We start from the raw sequence: 20,758 nt of genomic DNA on the forward strand, positions 1-20,758 counted from the left end.
TATATAAAATAATATCAATATATTATGTTCCTATATATAATATGTGATTGAATCTGTTTATTTGAATGGAAGCATATACTTATTTACAAAACGATTTCGTAACGAAGTAGATATTAAAAATATTATTTCCCTATAAAAAAACAAGAATATTATTTGCAAATCAATTTAAAAATATCTATTTGCAGACTGAGCAGCTTTTTTTGAACAGGGTACATTATTGTCACGAAGTTTGTCTGAAATGAAAAGGAAAACCTATAAAGTACATATATACATATGATTAAGACAGTATGTCAACTGAGTCGAAGCCATTGTCTGTCTGTCTGTCTGCATATATACGAACTAGTCCCTCAGTTTTTAAGATATCGTTTTGAAATTTTGCAAACGTCATTTTCTCTTCAAGAAGCTGCTCATTTGTGAACCGCCGATATCGGACCACTATAACATATTGCTGCCATACAAGCTGACCGCTCGGAAAAAAGTTCTTGTATGGAAAACTTTTACATTTGACAAGATATATTCACGAAATTTGGTATATGTTATTTCCTAAAGCAACAATATAATCTAAGAAGAAATTGATCAGATCGGTTGACTATAGCATATAGCTTCCATACAAATGAAAAATATATGTACATATGTATTTAGCTTTGTAACTGAAGTTAACGTTTTTTCTTGTTTTTTATTACGTTGAGTGCCTTAAGAGAATACACAAAATTGTTTACTGTGAGTAGTACTGACTGATTAAGGGGACGAAATGAAAAGGAAAACACATCAACAAATCTTGTTGATTGCTCAAGTGCATCTTTTTATTTCAGCAATTATAGCAATAAAAAATATATGTTCGTAAGCATCATTTTTTAAACTCGTATTTGCTCTCATTAACTAACTTTGATCAGGGACTAACATTGATAGAATGAAACGGAAGTAGGGTTCAAAAAACTATAATTCATTTAAAAAATTTAATAATACATATCACTATTGAAAATATAAATAGTTTTCCTACAAATTTTCAACAAATTTCCATTTTGTAATATATGTACAATATTTATACATGTGTATGTGCTAATTATACATACATATGTATATGTATCTCTCTCCTTCACGATAAATACCTAACTCATTCATCATATTTCACTTTTTCCTTCAAACCTTTATCATATTTCACATCTTCGGAGTAAATAATAAATACAATATGACAAAAAAGTCCCCGTAAATTGTAAATAAAACGCAAAATATTTAATTATTTTTCAATAGTTATTATGTCGTCTTCAAAGTAATCCCCACCAGATGTAATATACTTATGACGACAATTTTTTCAGTCCTCTAAACACTTTTCATAAGCACTTTTTGGGATGGTCTTCAGCTCTTTCCACGAATTTTGTTTTATCTCTTCGATTGACTGAAAACGGGTTCCACGGAGCGGCAATTTCAGTATGGAGAACAAGAAAAAATCACACGGAGCCAAATCTGGTGAATACTGTGGTTGATCGATGGTATTAGTTGCATTTTTGGCTTTAAATTCGGCCACAATCATACTCTTTTTGAAAAAAATTCAGCTTTATCGGGACGAGTCAAGCAAGAGCGCGTTTCATAAACCAAATATCTATAAAATCATTCGTACGGACTCGCGCTCTCTTGCCAACTCTCTAAAACTTTCCTGACGATTTTCAAGAACCATATCTTTCACCATATCTTTCACTTTTTTAATATTTTCCTCAATTGAAGATGTCGAAGGTCGTGTAGAATCAATCTCTAGACCGTCTTTGAAGGCTTTATACCAATCGTAGGCTTGTGCTTTTGAATCAACGTAAGACTTTTCCAACATTAGTAATAATTCCGCACATGAAATTTGGTTAGAAATACAAAATTTGAGACAAATTCTTTGCTCGGTATTTTTATTCATTGTAAAAATGAGGGTGTACCAACTTCAACAGCTGTTGTAAACAAACTGGTTGACAGATTACGCTCATATTTTAAGGACAGTCCTACCAACTTAGCAAAATACATCTTTTTGAAATATCATTTACGCGGGTAATTTAATTACAATTTCCGGCAGCTTTTTTGTCACAATGTTTATAAATATATACATTTATACAAGTTTATAACGATTTTGCACTGCCAAACTTGTGAATAAATACAAAAAAAAAATATTTCGAAGTTACTCAATACCTACAAATGGTTTGAAATATAAAATCAGCTAAATATATTTTGATTTTTATTATTTATATTTATACTAACAGCCCACCCGGCTTATTATAATTTTGTACACACTCTCTCATCCATACTTTCCCGTTTTTGCGTGGAGTAATTAACAATTAGTTAAATGAAAGAAATTCGAAGTATATTTTTTGTATTGCTATTATTTTTTTAATTCTTGTAAAAAGGCCTTCACTATATATTTTACTTTCTCTGCTCCTGAAAAATAATTTATTGAATTAGAGCTTCCCTTTAAACGATATTTGATGTTAATTTATTTTGTGGCAGCAATATAATTGATTTTCAGAATCTGCGATAGACCAACATATAGTTGGCCATGAGTAAAACATTCTTTTCGTAGGTCAACCCGTACTAATTCGAAAGTTTGTCCTTGGGACTTGTTTGTAGTTAGAGCGAAAGATGTTTTCACTGGAAATTGATGCCGTTTAAATGGGATTGGCAGATTACTTGGGATCATCAGAATCCTCGGTATATGAGCTAGTTGACCAGCTGCTGGGCCAGTGCTACAATTAAATTGTCCTTTATTTCCTTAATAAGACGCTGCCATTGCAATTGCTTGGGGAACTTAAATTCCTCAAAAGGATAATTGGATAACCAATTTTTAAAGCCTATTCATGTGGTGGCAATCCAGAAGGGTTTTATTAACTCCTGGAGATAATGGTAATTTGTATTTTTTTATTTATCCGGGAACTTTTTGAATAATTATTCCATGAAGATGAGCACTCATATTCGTCCGTAATTTTATATTTTCAATCGAAGTCCATAAGGGCGACGATATTAAACATGCTTTGATGATATTTGCTCGCATACCTCTGTTAATGACAGGAAGAGTCTGTCGGAAATCTCCAGCAAATACAAAAGTTATCCCGCCCATGAAAGCAAAGGAGTTTCTAAGGTCTTTTAATGTTCTGTCCACGGCCTCTATATGTGCTTTATGGCTCATGGTGCATTCATACCACATACCACATAATCAATGTGGCGCCTTGCAATAGTTAACCAAGAGCATTGTGGATAGCACATATTGATTGTTGTTCCAAGATTTTTGGATAACGGAAGTTTAAAAGATGAATGAGCAGATTTCCATCCTTTAGAAGAGTTTCAGCAATTCCTGAGGAAGCAACTGCTATCACTATCTTCCTTACTTGTCTCATTTTAGCAAGTATTATATTTGCAAGAGATCCAAAAAAATGCTGTTTTTGTTATTATTCACGCTATAACTGGCCCTTATCAGTGTATTGCAGCTTAGCTAAATCTTAAATAACAATTTCTGTCTGCATTTAACATTCTCTGTTATAGGTAAGCAATGAATTTTTTTTTTTGAATTTACGCTCGTAAGTCGATTAAAAATGAACATTTACTGAATTTTTTTTTTTCAAACCATCCTCGGCGGATTACCTTTAATTACCATTTTTCATTTGATGAAACGGTTTAGTCAGCTATAGCGAACAGACAAAAATCCAACTTATTTTTATATATAAGATTAGTGCATATAATTTTCGTAACATCACAGCTAATAAATGTGCGTAAAATAAACAGGACATTGTTATTTAAATTTTGTTTTAGATTTTTCCTTTCTTATACGGCAATTCTAACAAGGTTAAACGCTGTATATTTGGCAAATAGAATCCGATAATTTACTTACACTAGAAAGTGAATGCGTTTAAAATTACGTAAAAGAAATATATAAATTTACAAGTTCGTACGCCTATTCACAAAATATTATTACTTTTTAATATTTTATGGATTGACAATTGATTAGACAATTGAAATCTTTTGAATTGTAGTGTCTTGCGACCACGCACGCACATTCCACAATCGCATTAACGAAACGAAAAGTGGCCTTGAAGTGACGAACAAATATGGAGAAAATTTCGTGGATTACGACGAGTATAAAGAGTGGACGCACAAAAATAAATAAGCAATAATATTTTCAATGGATGCATACATTTGAACGAATGGCACGCGGCGGCGTTGTCAGGTGCGAAGCAACAATCTTTGCAATTAAAAAAGAAATGGAAAAAAAATCCAAATTATACAAATTGGTTTCGCAAAACCAGAAACAAACAACAACTCGCTTTCTTACAGCTCAACTTTCATTATGGCAATGCGTGGCGTACGCACTCATAAAGTAATGCTATGTATGTATATGGAAAATTATTGCAATTTTAATATTTTTATTGTACGTTTTTTATTTTCATAATTTTACCTATGTATGGTATGTAAATATATGTATGTATGTACATATGTATAAAAATGCATGCGTGTTGACTTTTTTGCAAGTCTGAACATTTTTTAAAATCAAATGGTAATGACAGCAACTACAGCAGCCGTTGAAACAGTGACAAGAAACAAAGTTATTTAAACATACAAACGTATGCACACGTACACGTATACGCAAGTTAGTTTGTTTATTCGCATAACTGATAGACATAAATCAATTGGCATTGCAACTGCAAGACAAGATGACAGTTGCACCAAGGGATATGCATACATACATACATACACACTCATATCAGTTTTTAGTCTGCTTTGTAAATTCGAATTCAATAATAAAACACAACACGTAATGCGTAATGCGTAAAGTGAAGAGTAACGAGTAAATATTGCAGCGATCACAATGGAATTTATGGTATGTGTAGGCACGTTATACGTAAATGCAGTGGGTAGAAATGTCAATGAATAGCAGAATATTTGAAGTTTCAAAGAAGGCAGTTGATATGTAGCACAATTATTGCCGCAGTGTTAAATAAAGTGATAATAAAACACACTCATGTTAATATATAATTAATAATAATAACAACAACACGTATACAGAAGCAATGAAGAAAAATTGACTAGTTGTACGGCAATTATAGATTATGAAAAATATAAGCTTATGTTTATTATTTTCACCGGTCAAATATAATGAACAAAGCAGTAGGGAAAAGAGGAATTCCAACGAATAATGCCAAGAATTGAATGTCTTGAATATTTACATAGATATGTACATACACATTTACGTATATTTATAATGTCTCTATGGATAGCAGCTAGAATGTTAGAAAGATAGTAATATAAACATAGAACGTGACTTCTAAACATATAAAAATGGAAATGAATACAGTATGTTTAAAAGAAAAATATGCATCAATAAGGAAAAACAAAATTATCAAGAATGTGTATATGAGTAGCATAAATAGAAAGAAAGGCAATAAACGCTAACAAACAAACCAAGAAGTTGAAATAAGGTAAGGTACATATGCTATGCCAGAAATAAAGAAAACGTAAGTAAAGATGTACATATGTACCTGTAATAAGCAGAAGTCATATGTGCATACATTTGTTGCAGGAATATGCTATATTTGTTCTACAAAAGAATTATTTTAAATTCCATGTTGCACAACTCAAATGGAAAAAGAAGCTTGGAAAGTTATTAGAAATACAGTCGATGGAAGAAACAAAGAAAAGAAAAAAATCACCCTTCACAGGTGTACCTATTTTTTATAGCATACAAGATATTAGTCGGTCAGTTTTAATGTCAGCAGCTATATGCTGTAGTGGTCCGATCTGAACTATTTCTTCGGAGATTGTAGTAAATAATAATTTATGTCAAATTTTGTAAAGATAATTTGTAAAATAAAAAGTTGTCCGTACATATATATACAAGGATTTGAGATTAAGATTCCGACAAATGTGCAGTTTATTGAAGAAAAAAGAACGCATGCAAAATTTCTGATCGATATCTCAAAAATCGAGAACTAGTTCGCGTATACACAAATGGACATTGCTAAATTGATTCAGCTTGTCTTGCTGATCGTTTATTTATATATTTTAAAAGTACTTCCGACGTTCCTATTTGGGTGTTACAAACATCGTGGCAAACTAATATATGTAGGTACACTGTTCAAGGTATAATTAAAAATTGTAAGATTTTTTCAGCTTATTTGCAGTTTAATTAAACAAAATCTTCAATTAAAAACAATAACCTTTCGTAATTATTATGAACAAAAAACCTATTCATACACACAGACGTTCTCATACATATACATACATACCTTAACACCAACAAAATCAATATTTTTGTTTATACTAATTAGATACAAATTAACAAAAGCTAATACATGTACATACATATGTACTTGCATATATACATTTGTACATTAATACTATATAAACAAGAAACCGACACTTTCAACTCAAATAACGAACGCATCGTGGAAAATGGGGTAATTCACAGCCATAATAAGTGTGCATATTGCGGCAATTAGCAGATAACCTGAGTTCGCACAACGGCGGCAACGACCATGAGATGTGCTTATAATATACACATGTGTTATACTGTGTGCTTTAATAAGATAAGATTTCTCAGCCGCATATTCACTGTAGATGCTGTTGAACGGGCTATGCCACATAAATAAAATCGCAAGCTCTAGCAACAACCGGCTGATTGAACCTTATCAGCTGATTATTAGTGATATTGCTAATAATAGTTTATACAGAAATCAGATGAGTACGTACAAAAAATATATGAATAATTTTTACTAATTTTCAAACACTAATTTGTGATTTATTTATGCGCTTATTATGCACATACATTTTCAATACAATTTCTAGTTTCTAAATTTGTTTTCCTTTGCGCGTTTTTCGCTACAAATTTAATAGATGCCACAACCGGTTGATAGATGTCTGGTCATTATTAACGATGTTGTTTGTTGCTTGTTGTCAGATTGCCGGTTGTGCACGTTTTGTTAGACAATTTGCTTTCAAATGTGTCTGGTTAAAAGTGAATACATACATTTATTCATATGTGTATTTGTACAGAAAAAAACTAAACAAACAACACTCGAAAACAATTTGCTTTACACGGAATTTGAAATTTTAATATTTTTTGGTATTTTTATTTTTTCATTTATTTGGTTGCTTTGTAGTCATAAATGACTGCTTTCTTTGACCCTTTGTGAGAGAGATTGACTGCAGGCATTACTCGATATTTTTATGAGCAATCTGAAACTGTATAAGCTTTTATGACTGCTTGTCTCGCAATTTGCGATTAGCAGAAGTACATGTGTATATGAATTAACAAGTGAAACAATCATATGTAAATAAAAATATGTGCATATGTATATGCATTATATGATCTTTTGGTCATCTTTTTCTTTTTTCATTTTACGTGCGATAGAGTCATGTGTAGAAGTTCACGAAAGTGAGGAAAGTTCTCAGATCACCATTCACTTGGGAGTGGCCAGAAATAATTCTTTTACATATGGCTAAAGCAGCTCACGACTTCCGGTCTTTGGCCAAGTATCCTCTGGGTAGCCTAAGAACATCCGTTTGAAGGCGAGCTAAAGTGAGAAGGCGAAACATCCACTCCCACAGTGTTGTGCGCTGGGTTAGGAACCCGCCACGTAAAAAACAGTACCAATGAAAAAGACAAAACAGCCTCGGATGAGGGACCCTCCTTTTGATGACGATCATGACAAACGAATTAAGGACTACGATTTTGGGGCATGCACCTGGAATGTCCGGTCTCTTAATTGGGAAGGTGCCGCTGCCCAGCTGGTTGATGTCCTCGTTAGAGTGAAGGCTGACATCACCTGCGTCCAAGAAATGCGATAGACGGGACAAGGACTGAGACGAGTAGCTCCTTGTGGCATTTACTACAGTGGCCATATAAAGGAGCGCAAGTTTGGTGTGGGATTCGTGGTGGGAAAGAGACTCCGTCGCCAAGTACTATCATTCACTCCGGTAGATGAACGTCTCGCCACAATCCGAATCAAAGCGAGGTTCTTCAACACATCGATGATCTGCGCCCACGCCCCGACGGAGGAGAATGACGATGTGACCAAAGATTCCTTCTATGAGGGCACCTATGAGAGCTGCCCCCGCCACGATGTCAAAATCGTGCTTGGCGACTTTAACGCCAGGGTGGGCAAAGAAGGTATTTTTGGCACTACAGTCGGTAAATCCAGCCTCCACGACGAAACATCCCCAAATGGATTGAGGCTGATCGACTTCGCCGGGCCCGAAATATGGTTATCTGCAGTACTAGATTCCAGCACAAGAAAATACATCAAGCTACCTGGCTGTCTCCGGATCGAAAAGCCACCAACCAGATCGATCATGTTGTGATAGACGGAAAACACGTCTCCAGTGTTCTAGACGTGCGTACGCTCCGCGGTCCTAACATCGACTCGGACCACTATCTTGTTGCAGCAAAAATTCGCTCCCGCCTCTTTGCAGCAAAAAGCGCAAGTCAACAAACACAAGGAAGGTTCGACATCGAGAAGCTGCAATCACAACAGACAGCGGAACGATTTTCTACTCGGCTTGCACTCCTGTTCTCTGAGAGCACTCGTCAACAACGCGGTATAAGGGAACTGTGGGACGGCATTTCAAACTCCTTACGCACAGCTGCAACCGAAACCATTGGTTTTCGGAAAATGCAAAAGAACAGTGGTACCGGCCGCAACGCGATCGACCACAACACGTGCGGGAGAGGATAGATACCGATAGTTGAAGAGGGAAGCGAGACGCATTTGCAGACAGAAAAAGAAAGAGGTCGAAGTGCGTGAGTATGAAGAGCTTGATAAGCTGGCCGACAGAGGTAATGCTGGAAAATTCTACGAAAAAATGCGGCGGCTAACAGAAAGTTTCAAGACCGGAGTATACTCTTGTAGAACCCCTAAAGGTGATCTAGTGACCGATGCCCAGAGCTTACTAAAATTATGGAGGGAACACTTCTCCAGCATGCTGAATGGCAGTGAAAGATACGCCAGGAGAAGGCGAACCGATTCCCCAATCGAAACTATGGAGCAGACGTTCCATTATCAGAAGTTGTAGCTTTAACCGTCTGAAGAACAACAACCGCCCAGATATTCACCATGCGCCAAATTTTAGAAAGGAAAATCGACACACCACCTCTTCGTCGATTTCAAAGCTGCTTTCGACAGCACGAAAAGGAGCTGCCTTTATGGTATCCCCGTAAAACTTATACGGCTGTGTAAACTGAAGTTAAGCTCCGTAAAAGGATCGGGAAGGACTTCTCCGAGCCGTTCCATACCAAACGAGGTTTCAGACAAGGCGACTCTCTATCGTGCGACTTCTTCAATCTGCTGCTGGAGAAAATAATTGAATCATCGGCCTCAGCACCCGCAACGTTAGTTTTGCTTTCTCCAGACTGGACAAGGAAATCAAATGGGTCTGGCAGTGAACGAGGGCAAGACGAAATATCTCCTGTCATCAAACAAACAGTCGTCGCAATCGCGACTTGGCTCTCACGTTACTGTTGACAGTCATAACTTTGAAGGCGTAGATAGTTTGGTCTATCTTGGAACCAGTGTAAACACCAAGAACAATGTCAGCCTGGAAAGCCAATGCAGGATAACTCTTTCCAACAAGCGCTTTTTCGGACTGAGTAGGCAATTGAGAAGACGAACAAAAACCAAACTCTATAAGTCACTCATAATTCCCGTCCTGGTATATGGTGCAGAGGCTTGGACGATGACAACTGATCGAGTCGACATTGCGTGTTTTCGAAAGAAAACATTACATGGAACGATGAGCTGTATGAGATATACGACGACATTGACATAGTCCAAGGAATTAAAAGACAGCGGCTACGCTGGCGAGGTCATGTTGTCCGAATGGACGAAAATACTCCAGCTCTGAAAGTATTCGACGCAGTACCCGCCGGGGAAGCAGAGGAAGAGGAAGACCTTCACTCCGTTGGAAGAACCAGGTGGAGAAGGGCCTGTCCTCGCTTGGAATATCCAATTGGCGCCACGTAGCGAAAAGAAGAAACGACTGGCGTTGTTAACTCGGCTATAATCGCGTAAGCGGTGTCTACGCCAGTAAAGAAGAAGAAGTGCGATATTTTTTTAAATTCGTTGCACGTTTATCGTCTTTCTCGCCTTTGTCATATTAGTTATGCGAACGAATTTTAATTTTTTTTTCTCATTTATGAAAACATTTTTCTTTGTTTGTGCGTTTAGTCATTTATTTTGTGTTGCCGTTGAACATTTTAATAATATCAAAAGGTTTTAGTATAAAAGTACATATCTATGTACATACATATTATGTACATATGTGCTTTCAAATATCTTTACCAAACTGCTACTCTTCCTTCTTCTGCATACAGTATGTTCGAATGTGTAGCTATGTTAGTCATGCGAGCAGCCATGCTATTGTATTTTTTTTTCTATTTGTACCCATTATCTATTAAACGGCAAGCCGGTATTAACCAGTTAGCTTAGACACAATCGCCAACACACTTTGCCATCAACTCTATCGCCGCTGCAATCAAGCCGACGCGACGAGTTTGCGCACCCAATAAACAAGGAATGGAAATCAAAGCAAAAGCGGGGAACGAAAATACATATTTATAATAGAAAGAAGCAATACGTACTTTATGTATGTGTTCAAAATTCGTAGATTAGAAAAAACGCAAGCCAAAACGAAAAGTTTTAAAGGAAATTTGAGAAAATTACAAGGACATTAATTTACTCTGAACTAAATGTGGCACTCCCTCCACACAAAACATATGTATGTATATACATAAAAATAGAATATGTTTTAATATAATTTCGTCAAGAAGTGCATACACATTTTCCCTAATAAAAACTAAAAAAAATTCAAAAGAGCTTTTGTAAATATTATAGTCCGTAGTCTTTATTTTTAAAGTAAACATCTAAAAATCAATTAATTACAATACCATATCTTGTATATGTACATTTTAAAACGTTTAGAGGTGTCAAGATAATGTAAGGTATTTTCTAATATTAAAACAATATTGGCAGTAAAACTAATTAGTAATGTCAATATATATTTTTTTTTAATTAGTAAGTGTCATAAAGCATTTAAATGCCAAATAATGTGTAAATGTGTTTAACATTTACTAACTTGTTTTGCACACACCTCTAAGGGTGTGAAAACACTATATATTATTTGAAAATTTATTAATAAATTATTATAGCAGCAAAAAATACTAATATTTTTATGACTAGCTTTAAAAATCAAATCAAATGACAGCATATAAATGTACATATGTATTTATTTATATGTATACAAACATTAAATCACAGTTCACTTTATATAGAGTGTAAGTGATTTGTTTTGTATTTAAAATAGAACTACCATTATCTGAAATTGCTATTTCGACGAGTTCATAAAATTATTGTTATTTTCTTAGCAATCGATAATCGAGCAATTTAATTAGCAACGCAACACATCCGCACTATTAAATACCTGACGAATTTAAGTGGAAGCACTTAAGTGGCTGATATGGTAATAAAAGGCTCAATAAACGCGCGTACACATCACTATGAGCCAAAAATAGTAAGACTTTGTTCATAATTTTAAAATTCTTAATTTATAGTAATATATCAATTTACACAAAACTGTTTCCCCGGAACGGTCGTTTGAGTTTACTGAATATCCAGAAGCGACACGGATCTACATATATCAATCGAATACGGTGGTTGCGGCACGATATTGGTTGAAGATTTGTCGAAAACTTCACGACGAATCAATGCAGTATTAAACAAATAGTATAACTTGTGAACATTTCGGTTTTGGAATTCGGAGTGCACCACACCTCGGTAATCGAAGAAAAGTATCAGCATAACGTTGATTTTTAAACTGTTTTGGCCTAGTTTTTTCCGCTTCGACTCCTCTTTCCCACGAAATTCGGGCCATTGATCGACTGTTTCCGAATCGAAAGCATAAATCTAAGACGCCGCCAGTAACAGTACGTTACATGACAACCTGGTAGTCGGAAAGCATTGTTTCACAGACATTATCGCGACGCCATCTTTCGAAAATGAGTTATTTTGCAACCAATCATGCTTTCACTTTTCTTAGGCCCAAATTATCTCTCAAAATTGTTTTCACTGATCCTTCCGATATTCCAACGATGCCAGTAAGATCTCTGACTATTAATCTTCGATTCTCATGCATCAATTCCTTTATTTTAATAACGACATGACCATCAGTTGACGTTGATGGCCGTCCTTGACATGGTTCGTCGGCAACGCGTTCTAGACCCTCTTTGAATAATTTATAATAATCAAGAACACTTGCTCTCGACAAACAATAATTCTGAAGGCCTTTTCCAACATTCTGAACATTTCGGCAACAGAAAATTAATTCCACACACAAAATTTTATGGAACTTATTAATTTCATTCATCGTAAAAATCGTCGAATGCACTTTATGTACTTCAAAAAGACAAGAGTATACTAAACACTAATGATTACTTCGAATATGCCTTTGCACAGATATCGCTGACAGTAATACCAGTAATACAACCTAAAAAAAAAAATATTTGGAAGAATGGGCGAAATTTAAATTAAAAAGTCTTACTATTTTTACCCACAGTAGTAGTATGTTAAAAATAAATGATTGTTTACAAATTGTTTGAAGAATATTTACAGTGCTTCAAATATTTATCACAGTCATGATACAGTTTTCAAATTCAAAGTTATCTTTCCCACGAAATTATAAATTTACTTATGTATATAAATAGATACAGAAATAGGTTCATGAAAATCCTGAATTTGCGTAAACCAACAAAGTGTGTACTTAAATAGAAAACTTAATGAACCTTTGATTGCCATTAATAACAAGTCATAAATCGGTAGTGCCCAACGTTGAGCAAAACAGCTGTTTGGCAGGTGGTCACCAAAGATCAACTGAATAAAACATTTTTATTCTATGATTTCCAATTATAATTTAAAAATTTAGTCATTTATGAAATTAATTGTCATAATGAAAGTGACGACGTAGCAACAGGAATCCACCAAAGCATAGTCAACAAAGAAAATATTGTGGTATGAGTTGCAAAACAATAGGTAACAATTTCGAGTTGGTTTGCATAATTTTTGAAATGTACGAATGACTACAAAAATGCAGTAAACTAAAGAGTAAATCCTAGGGGAAAGCAAAAAATGTACTTAAGATCATGTAAATCAATGAAACAAGTGAATAGATATTGAATCAATTAATAAAAAAATAACTACTGATATGATGAGAAAGTTGTGAGCAATGAGTTCAAAGGAATACAATGCTAAAGCAGTAAGCCACTGACATTTAGTAATATTCATATCAAAAACGTGCCAAATTTTGTGGGGAAAAAATTCCAAACTTTTATTTATATACACACATACTTATGTATATATGTACATATGCATATTCATACATACATTTTTATTGTATCGCACAATTACGTGTGTCTTCAATATACCACTTTCGATTCCAATTCCGTCATTTCATTTTTTTAATTCTAATTGGAAAACACACAACAAAAATAAGTACATTCCAACAACAATTTCAACTGCAGAGACAATACACTGACAGCGATACAGTTGGTAGATAACACACAAAAAAAATAATTCCATAAAGATGAAGTCATTTCAGGCAAATTCTGCACACATTTAAATACGCATGGAAAGGATATTTAAATTGAATAGTTTCGTTAGTAATTTCGTTAAAAAAATTCGAAAAAATGCAAAACGGTTTCGTATAATTCAAGGGCAGGACTAAATATACATATAACACAAATACGTTTGTAAAGTTATTACAACTTGGACACGTTTTATTATAAATGTAACAGAAGTGTTAGAACAATACTTACAGATCTAATTGGAACAAAAAAATAAAATAAATCAATTCTACTTACCGCACTATCGGCGGCCGGTGAATTCTCGTGTATTTCATATATTACATGCGGCGGTCCCGTGGTGCCCAACAGCGAAAACCCAAAACCGGAATGCTCATTACGCCGCAAAACCACTTTCAGTTCCTCGGCGGCCATTATTATGCCGCAACTGAAGCTACTATTGCCGCTGTTACAAATCCAACTGCTCAAGTTGCTTTTGTTGGCGAAGGTGCACAAATACGGACTGTTGACCACTGCACAAAGTGCGATTACAATGCCTATTTGATTTGTATGGTTAAAACCGCCCGTTTTAAACTACTACTTGATGTTATTCAACTTTATTACTTTGAAATTTCAATTTCGATTACATTCACTAATGAAAAGTGACATCCGTAAATATAGTTATGTGACAAAAAATGTCTAATATTATTTTATTCAACTTTACAATTTCATGTGCTCTGCTGTTCTGTGCTTTCTGCCTGTCGCCTGCTTTGTCGTCCGACTACTTCATTACTTTGTTTTGTTCACCATTTAAGTTCTTCACAAAATAAGACACTTTTTACAATAACATTCACTACAACTAACTTGGCTATTTCTTCTTTCTTTTCTGTCTTTTAATATTTCGTGCTGATGAATTCGTAGTGCTTGACTGGATTTTTGGGCTTGGTCACAATGCTGTCGACGTCACCGACGCTGCTGCCGCCAGCAACGTTGTTGATGTCGCCGACGTTGACGACGACGACGTTATTTAGGCATCCGGCAGCGAAAAGCCAATAAACGTCTTGTTGCTTTTCTTGCTTTCCACTCTTTCTCCAAATATTACACCGCGTTTGCTGCGCACTCTTTCGCGGCGAACAAACACAAACACCGAATTGTATTGAAGCAATGGCGCATCGTAGTAGCTGCTGAAACTTGCCTCGGTCGATTGTTTGTTCGTTTACTTTAAACGTTCTTTTTGTTTTACTTGAAAATATGTAATTTGAGGCCTTTAAATTTAATAGATACTATACGGGGTTTTCTGTCATAAGATATTTTTTCTCTTCTTTTATTTATATTATTTAATGTTGCCTTTACCTGGGTGTAACCAAGAAGCTTTGCACTTTGGCTTCTGCGTACAACATACTGTATAGTTTCTCCAATTTGTTTATTTTTACACATTTAACTACATTGCACACACATAGAAAAAATCGTCACCTTTTCACTTCACTTACTTAAACTATTTGCGATTTAATAACTTTGAATTTAATTCATTTTCCACAACAAATTTCAATGGGTTTACTTCTTCACTATTACTCCAATTGCCGCTGTTCGTGTCGATTTACTTCGTCCGCTGTTTGGCTGAAGAAGCGTCGTCGACTATGCCTAAGTCGACATCGGCGCAACGTCGCAGTCGCTGTCAACGCTGAAGTTTTTCGGTCCGATATTCGCGTTTTATCCTGACAGTTCACGAAGGCCACTATATTGAATTTTTTTATTTATATTCCGGTTATAATCACTATATTTCAATTTCACTTGTATCAAAAAGCAAATCCTCATTAAATTTGTCATGTATTTTTTTATTATTTTTGCACATTATAGATTTTAAACCACTGATTCGGTACGCGTACGCGGCGTATAGTAAACACTTGTGTCGCATTCAACTTCTTTGACAGTAATGGCGCTGCTTAATTCGCAGTCGCGGCCAATCGGCAAAATTGCTGTCGTTGCATGGATTACCCAGAGTTGAGTCAAAACGGAGTAAACAAGTAATATTCAAAACAAATAAATTTATATCATAATGAAGTTAATAATTTATACTAAAAAAATGAAATAAAACGAATATAAATGCATATAAACTGTCCACTTTGAAATACATTGAACAATGAAAAAATTCTAAATACATTTTTACTAAACCAATTTAATCAATATATTTTCCGACAACTCTATTCTACTGGTTATATTTGAGAAAAATGTAGAAACGTCAAAGTAAAAAGGATGAAGTATTTAAATATACGTTCTCTGAAGTGGGTTTTATGAATAATTGATCAAAACAAGAAAAAAATATTATGTTTTTAGCAGATTTGTTTCTAAAATTAAACTAACTTTCTTACATATAATTTAAAATATATATTTATAAGGGAATAAAAACGTGTGTATAATCTATGCATATCTATATATATGTTTATAACTTTGTAATGTGTAATACGATTCTAATTAGAGGAGGCAATCGTAAACACCAACAAAATATATATAAATGGTCAAGTGTCAAACGTCAAAATCAGCATACCAGCCGTGGGTTTGACTTTTGGTGTTTTAATGGTAAAAGGGTGTAGCAAAAGTGAACTATACCATCTAATTCATGGACAAACTGGAAATTAATTTTTACAATAAGTGGACCAAAAAAAGTCTTTTTTATAATGTGTAATGTGTCTAAAAATGTGCTGATTTAAGCGAATTATCCTGTTAGAATTTAAAAAATATCTCCGAGCTCTCTGGTAAAATAATGCTTAGCAAAAATTAAATATCGTAATCACCCTATGCCAGATATTAATTTTTATTAAAAAACTCCTCCGTCTTTACTTGTCAAAGCGATTTCATTTAGATAAAAATTTCATTTCGGGAACAAAGAAATTAAAGTTTTCACATATTTGTTAAACCATATGTATAAATATATTATAGAAATATACATTCGATTTTTTTAAGTTTTGGGCATATAAAACTTTTATCATGAAATTACGAGTACAGAAAAGAGGACGGAAGCGAAGTGTATAAGATATGTTGCTAAAGAAAAAGTGTAAAAAGTATGTGTCCGGGTTTTATTTTCTTATAAGCACCAGGAAATATATTGTCACAAATTTGAACAGCTAAAGTAAAAAATAGATATTAATTAGGAAGGAGAGAAATTGATTAACTCCTCTGTGAGAATTTAGACAAGTGGCTCACAACAAAACCAGCACCAGCGTTGCTTTGAGACGAAAATAATACATTGTAGCTATGAGTAATTACCGTCACCATGGAGGAGGCGGTGGCTATAGTGGAATCGAAATTCGAAACATGCATCCACGAATCTCTCAAAATTTCACTTACGTTAGTTCATGTGTTAAATATCTGATCTTCATGCTAAATTTCATATTCTGGCTTTCGGGAGGATTATTGCTGGGTATTGGTCTTTATGCTTTCATGGACAAATGGGAAGCGACTGGATGGGTTCGTCTAGAAACATTTTACGATGTAATACTGAACATCTCTTTAGTAATGATGCTGACCGGAATACTTATTTCTGTAGTCAGTTTTGCTGGTTGCCTTGGTGCGCTGCGTGAAAATACTTGTTTACTAAAATTCTATACTATGTGCTTACTAATGTTTTTTCTTTTGGAATTGGCCATTGCCATAATGGGATTTGTTTTTCCACATAATATGAATTCTTTCCTGGAAGACAAATTCACTGATAAAATTATACACTCATATCGTGATGACCCAGATTTACAGAATCTTATCGATTTTGCACAACTTGAATTTAAATGCTGTGGATTAAGCAACTCTGGATATCAAGACTGGAGTAAGCGTTATTTATTTGTTAAAAGAAAATTATTTAATTTCAACATTATTCGGCATTAATTTCAATTTTTTTTTTAGGCAAGAATGAGTATTTCAACTGTTCATCACCATCAGTTGAGCGTTGCGGCGTTCCATATAGTTGTTGTATTAATGCAACTGACATCAGTTCGGGTTTGGTTAATATTATGTGCGGCTATGGCGTTCAAGAACACTCGGTTGCGGCTGCCAGCAAACGTATTTGGACTAGTGGTTGTATTGAGATTGTTCGAGTTTGGGCAGAACGAAACCTATATACTATAGCAGGCATTGCTCTAGGAGTTGCTCTAATACAACTTTTTATCATATATTTAGCTAAAACTCTAGAAGGCCAAATAGATCTGCAGAAATCGCGTTGGAATGCGTGAGTTCTTTTAATGTGAAAACAAATGTAGGGTACCATTGGTAGCAACATTTCTATATCGTAAACATGTAAACTTTCCATTTTTATAGGTATGTTAGTTATTTTAAACAATAGTGTTTATAATTTTTATATAAATTTTGAATAGAGAGTATATAAGACAGTATGTTGCTCTTTTCGCTCAAACGTATTATATATTGAAAATATTGAATTTAAAACGCATTTAATACATTGATGACATTTTTTTCAATAAATCACAAACGAGTGAAACTGTTTTTATCGTACAAATCGTGTTCAGATGTATTTGTACTTTATGATAACACGTTGGTGCTGCATTTAGCATTTTCTTACTCTAGTACTAAAAATAGATTGTCAGAAAAAAGACTTGGTTTAATTCAAACTGTAGGCCGTTTTAATTGTATTCCTTTGCACTGTTAATTTTTCTCGAATATATGCAATATTATTGTAAGTAATTTTAACTACTATACCTATGTATTACTGCAAATTGCAAAAACAAGAAACACTCGTAAGTTTATGTGTTCATTATAATCATTACATATTACATTATATTTATTTACAATATATTTATAATATACAAATTCTTTTTATAATTTGGCACACACGCATCTCAGAATTAATCAAATCATTACATCATCTTCAAAATTTTTAGTGGGAACTGATTACAAAATCATTTGGATCAATTAAAATTCACAATTTCAAAGATGTTCGACCAACAATTGATTTAAGAAAAATAAATGTAATATTAATTTTAGTAAAGGGACCGTACTAAAATTCTGTTGATTAAGAAAAATACTTTGCCTACACGCAACAAAAGTTTTTATTAACTGTGTAGCGTAATTAACAAAAGTGTGAGTAAATTATTAACATTACTATATGTAATATAATGGTTTTATATAAATTTAGTATATTCTTTAAATTTATATATACCAAATATGTAATATAAAGCAATGCTTTAATGAAATATAGAGTTTGTCTTTATGCAATAAAAATAATAAACCTATAAATTTGTTTTAATGCGATCATATTACCAACAGGCTTATATGTAGTAGTTTTTAAATTGATAGTTATAGTTTATACAAAAGTTAGTTCAAGAAATATACATATATGTCCAAGTCATCAATACTTATCGACTCCTTTTCAACTTTCTTTCTGACTTCTTGGAGTATTGCTTTACGCTTAGCTATCAGCATTTTAGACCTTTTTGACCGCTCAGCTGTATCATTCTCCAACCGCAAAATTTCACCAATTCGTTTTCGTAGTAGCAAATCAAGTTGGTGCAGCAATGACACCACTGTTTCAGTAGTAGTAACAGATTGTGTCAGAGGTTGTACTATTTTATCAAGCGACTTAGAGAGAAAATCCAAAATACCAGCTTTCATTATTGCGAAGTTGTCACATCCCTCCAGGAATAAGGTGTTTTCCTCCCAGTGATGTTTTGCTGAATTGGGTCTCTCCAGTCTTATTTCCATTCGCTGCAAAATTTCCTCGGACACTCGCTCATTATCAGGCCGTGCACTATTTCGGCTTAATGCCAATTTTAAGTCACACTCTAAGTAAATTTGTGCATAAGCACACTTGTTCTGCCTGCACAACTGATACAGTTTATATCTCATACTACGATAGTAATTATTGTCATCACATAGGATTAGGAAGTCGTTGCATTTTTCAGATAATTTTACAGATTTAATGATATCTCTTGCTATATAAGCATTATCATTTAATTCACATATAAGCGAGTTTATATTTGCCAATATTTTGCTACGTTGTAATTTTAATTCTATTTCCGCATTTAGAGTATCATCTTGTGCTGGCAGAAAATCGTCGTAACAAAGATGAATGACGTTGAACTGTTGTTGAGGTATCGATAGGATCCACCTACTAAATCTACTTTTTCCAGCAGCTGGTAAACCAATTAAGGCTACGAGGCAAATACGTGTCGACATGAATGGAACAATACTCCCTCTTAGTTTATAAAAAAAAAATCTTATAAATAACACTAAAACGTATGTATATTAATTTTTCACTGATCTTTATTTTAAGAGTAGGCGGGTGTTTGTGCTCCAGATGCCGGTGTAGGTAATGAATTTAATCCTGCTACAACTACCTTTGAAGATGATGCTGAAGCTTGGTCCACTTGTTTCTGGGTCGTTTCAAGCTCTTGAATTCGTTTTTGGTTTATGTCCGTTTGTACTTCAACATAAACATTCATCATTTTTTGATTAAAACGAGCGAATTTTGTTACACATCTATCTATACAGGTGTTCTATAAATATTAAATGATTTATTTAACATAATAAATTGATTATGATGCAGTATATTAATTACCTCGGCATTGGTTAATTCCCGCTCATAGAGTGTTTCTACACATCTCGAGAAGCACAATTCCGTGACTTTATTATATAGTGTCAGAAAATCTTTAAGCTATGATACAAAATAAAAAGCAAATGTAAATTATTACAGTATACATAAAAATTGTTAATAGTACCCACATTTCGTAAATTTGGATCCATTGAGAGAGATTCTGATATTTCTTTGCAATTACGGGAAAATAATTCGTGTTCGATGTCAGCTGTTATGAATATTCACAATGATATACCTAAAGGCTAATAAATATTACGTCATATAAAAATTAAGTTATTAAACCGATATCAGACAATAATGGTATTATCAATATGAATTGTTTATCAGGTTTAAACCTTAATATCTAATTCAATTGGGTTTATCTTCTCCACGTGTAGACCTTATGTAAAAAACTGTTAGTTCCATTAACCGGATGAGTACTTACTCAACTTAACTTAAGTTCCCATCAACAGCTGGCGTTGACTTTAAATGTCATCGTTCTCGTGTTTTCCTTTGTTTATTATTTTCCGGCAAAATATCGTCAACATTGTTGTTGCTCCATACCACTACAATCATGAAAAACACCGTCCTTCACACAATACTTGCATATAAACTAT

The 20,758-nt window shown here is 34.0% G+C and overlaps 4 protein-coding genes across 9 annotated transcripts in view; 1 reads left to right on the forward strand and 3 right to left on the reverse strand.

Annotated features, from left to right (window-relative positions):
• Positions 1–15,486, reverse strand: part of LOC126751248 (PH and SEC7 domain-containing protein) — a 62,151-nt gene extending 46,665 nt beyond the window's left edge. For all 6 annotated transcript variants that reach the window (XR_007665865.1, XR_007665864.1, XM_050461362.1 and 3 more), the window contains exon 1: positions 13,868–15,486. Coding sequence is in view for 4 of the 6 variants with exons in the window: in XM_050461362.1 (XP_050317319.1) it covers positions 13,868–14,002 (135 nt within the window). In the remaining 2 variants the exon portion in view is untranslated. The remainder of the gene's footprint in view (positions 1–13,867) is intronic.
• Positions 15,487–15,923: 437 nt separating this feature from the next.
• On the forward strand, positions 15,924–18,797 carry LOC126751508 (tetraspanin-33). Its single transcript, XM_050461823.1, has 2 exons — positions 15,924–17,384; positions 17,462–18,797. Exons 1-2 carry the CDS (start codon positions 16,820–16,822, stop codon positions 17,785–17,787), a joined length of 891 nt encoding a protein of 296 aa, XP_050317780.1. The 5' UTR covers positions 15,924–16,819; the 3' UTR covers positions 17,788–18,797.
• On the reverse strand, positions 18,312–19,829 carry LOC126751509 (L-seryl-tRNA(Sec) kinase). Its single transcript, XM_050461825.1, has one exon. The coding sequence runs from the start codon at positions 19,742–19,744 to the stop codon at positions 18,884–18,886; it is 861 nt and encodes a 286-aa protein (XP_050317782.1). The 5' UTR covers positions 19,745–19,829; the 3' UTR covers positions 18,312–18,883.
• On the reverse strand, positions 19,814–20,620 carry LOC126751511 (mitochondrial import inner membrane translocase subunit Tim10B). Its single transcript, XM_050461833.1, has 4 exons — positions 20,587–20,620; positions 20,291–20,404; positions 20,127–20,222; positions 19,814–20,064 (listed from the first exon to the last, which is right to left on the reverse strand). The coding sequence occupies exons 2-4, from the start codon at positions 20,309–20,311 to the stop codon at positions 19,837–19,839; spliced, it is 345 nt and encodes a 114-aa protein (XP_050317790.1). The 5' UTR covers positions 20,312–20,404; positions 20,587–20,620; the 3' UTR covers positions 19,814–19,836.
• Between the last annotated feature and the right edge of the window lie 138 nt (positions 20,621–20,758).

Source organism: Bactrocera neohumeralis, chromosome 2 (assembly GCF_024586455.1).
Source record: "Bactrocera neohumeralis isolate Rockhampton chromosome 2, APGP_CSIRO_Bneo_wtdbg2-racon-allhic-juicebox.fasta_v2, whole genome shotgun sequence".
NCBI classification, from domain to species: domain Eukaryota; kingdom Metazoa; phylum Arthropoda; class Insecta; order Diptera; family Tephritidae; genus Bactrocera; species Bactrocera neohumeralis.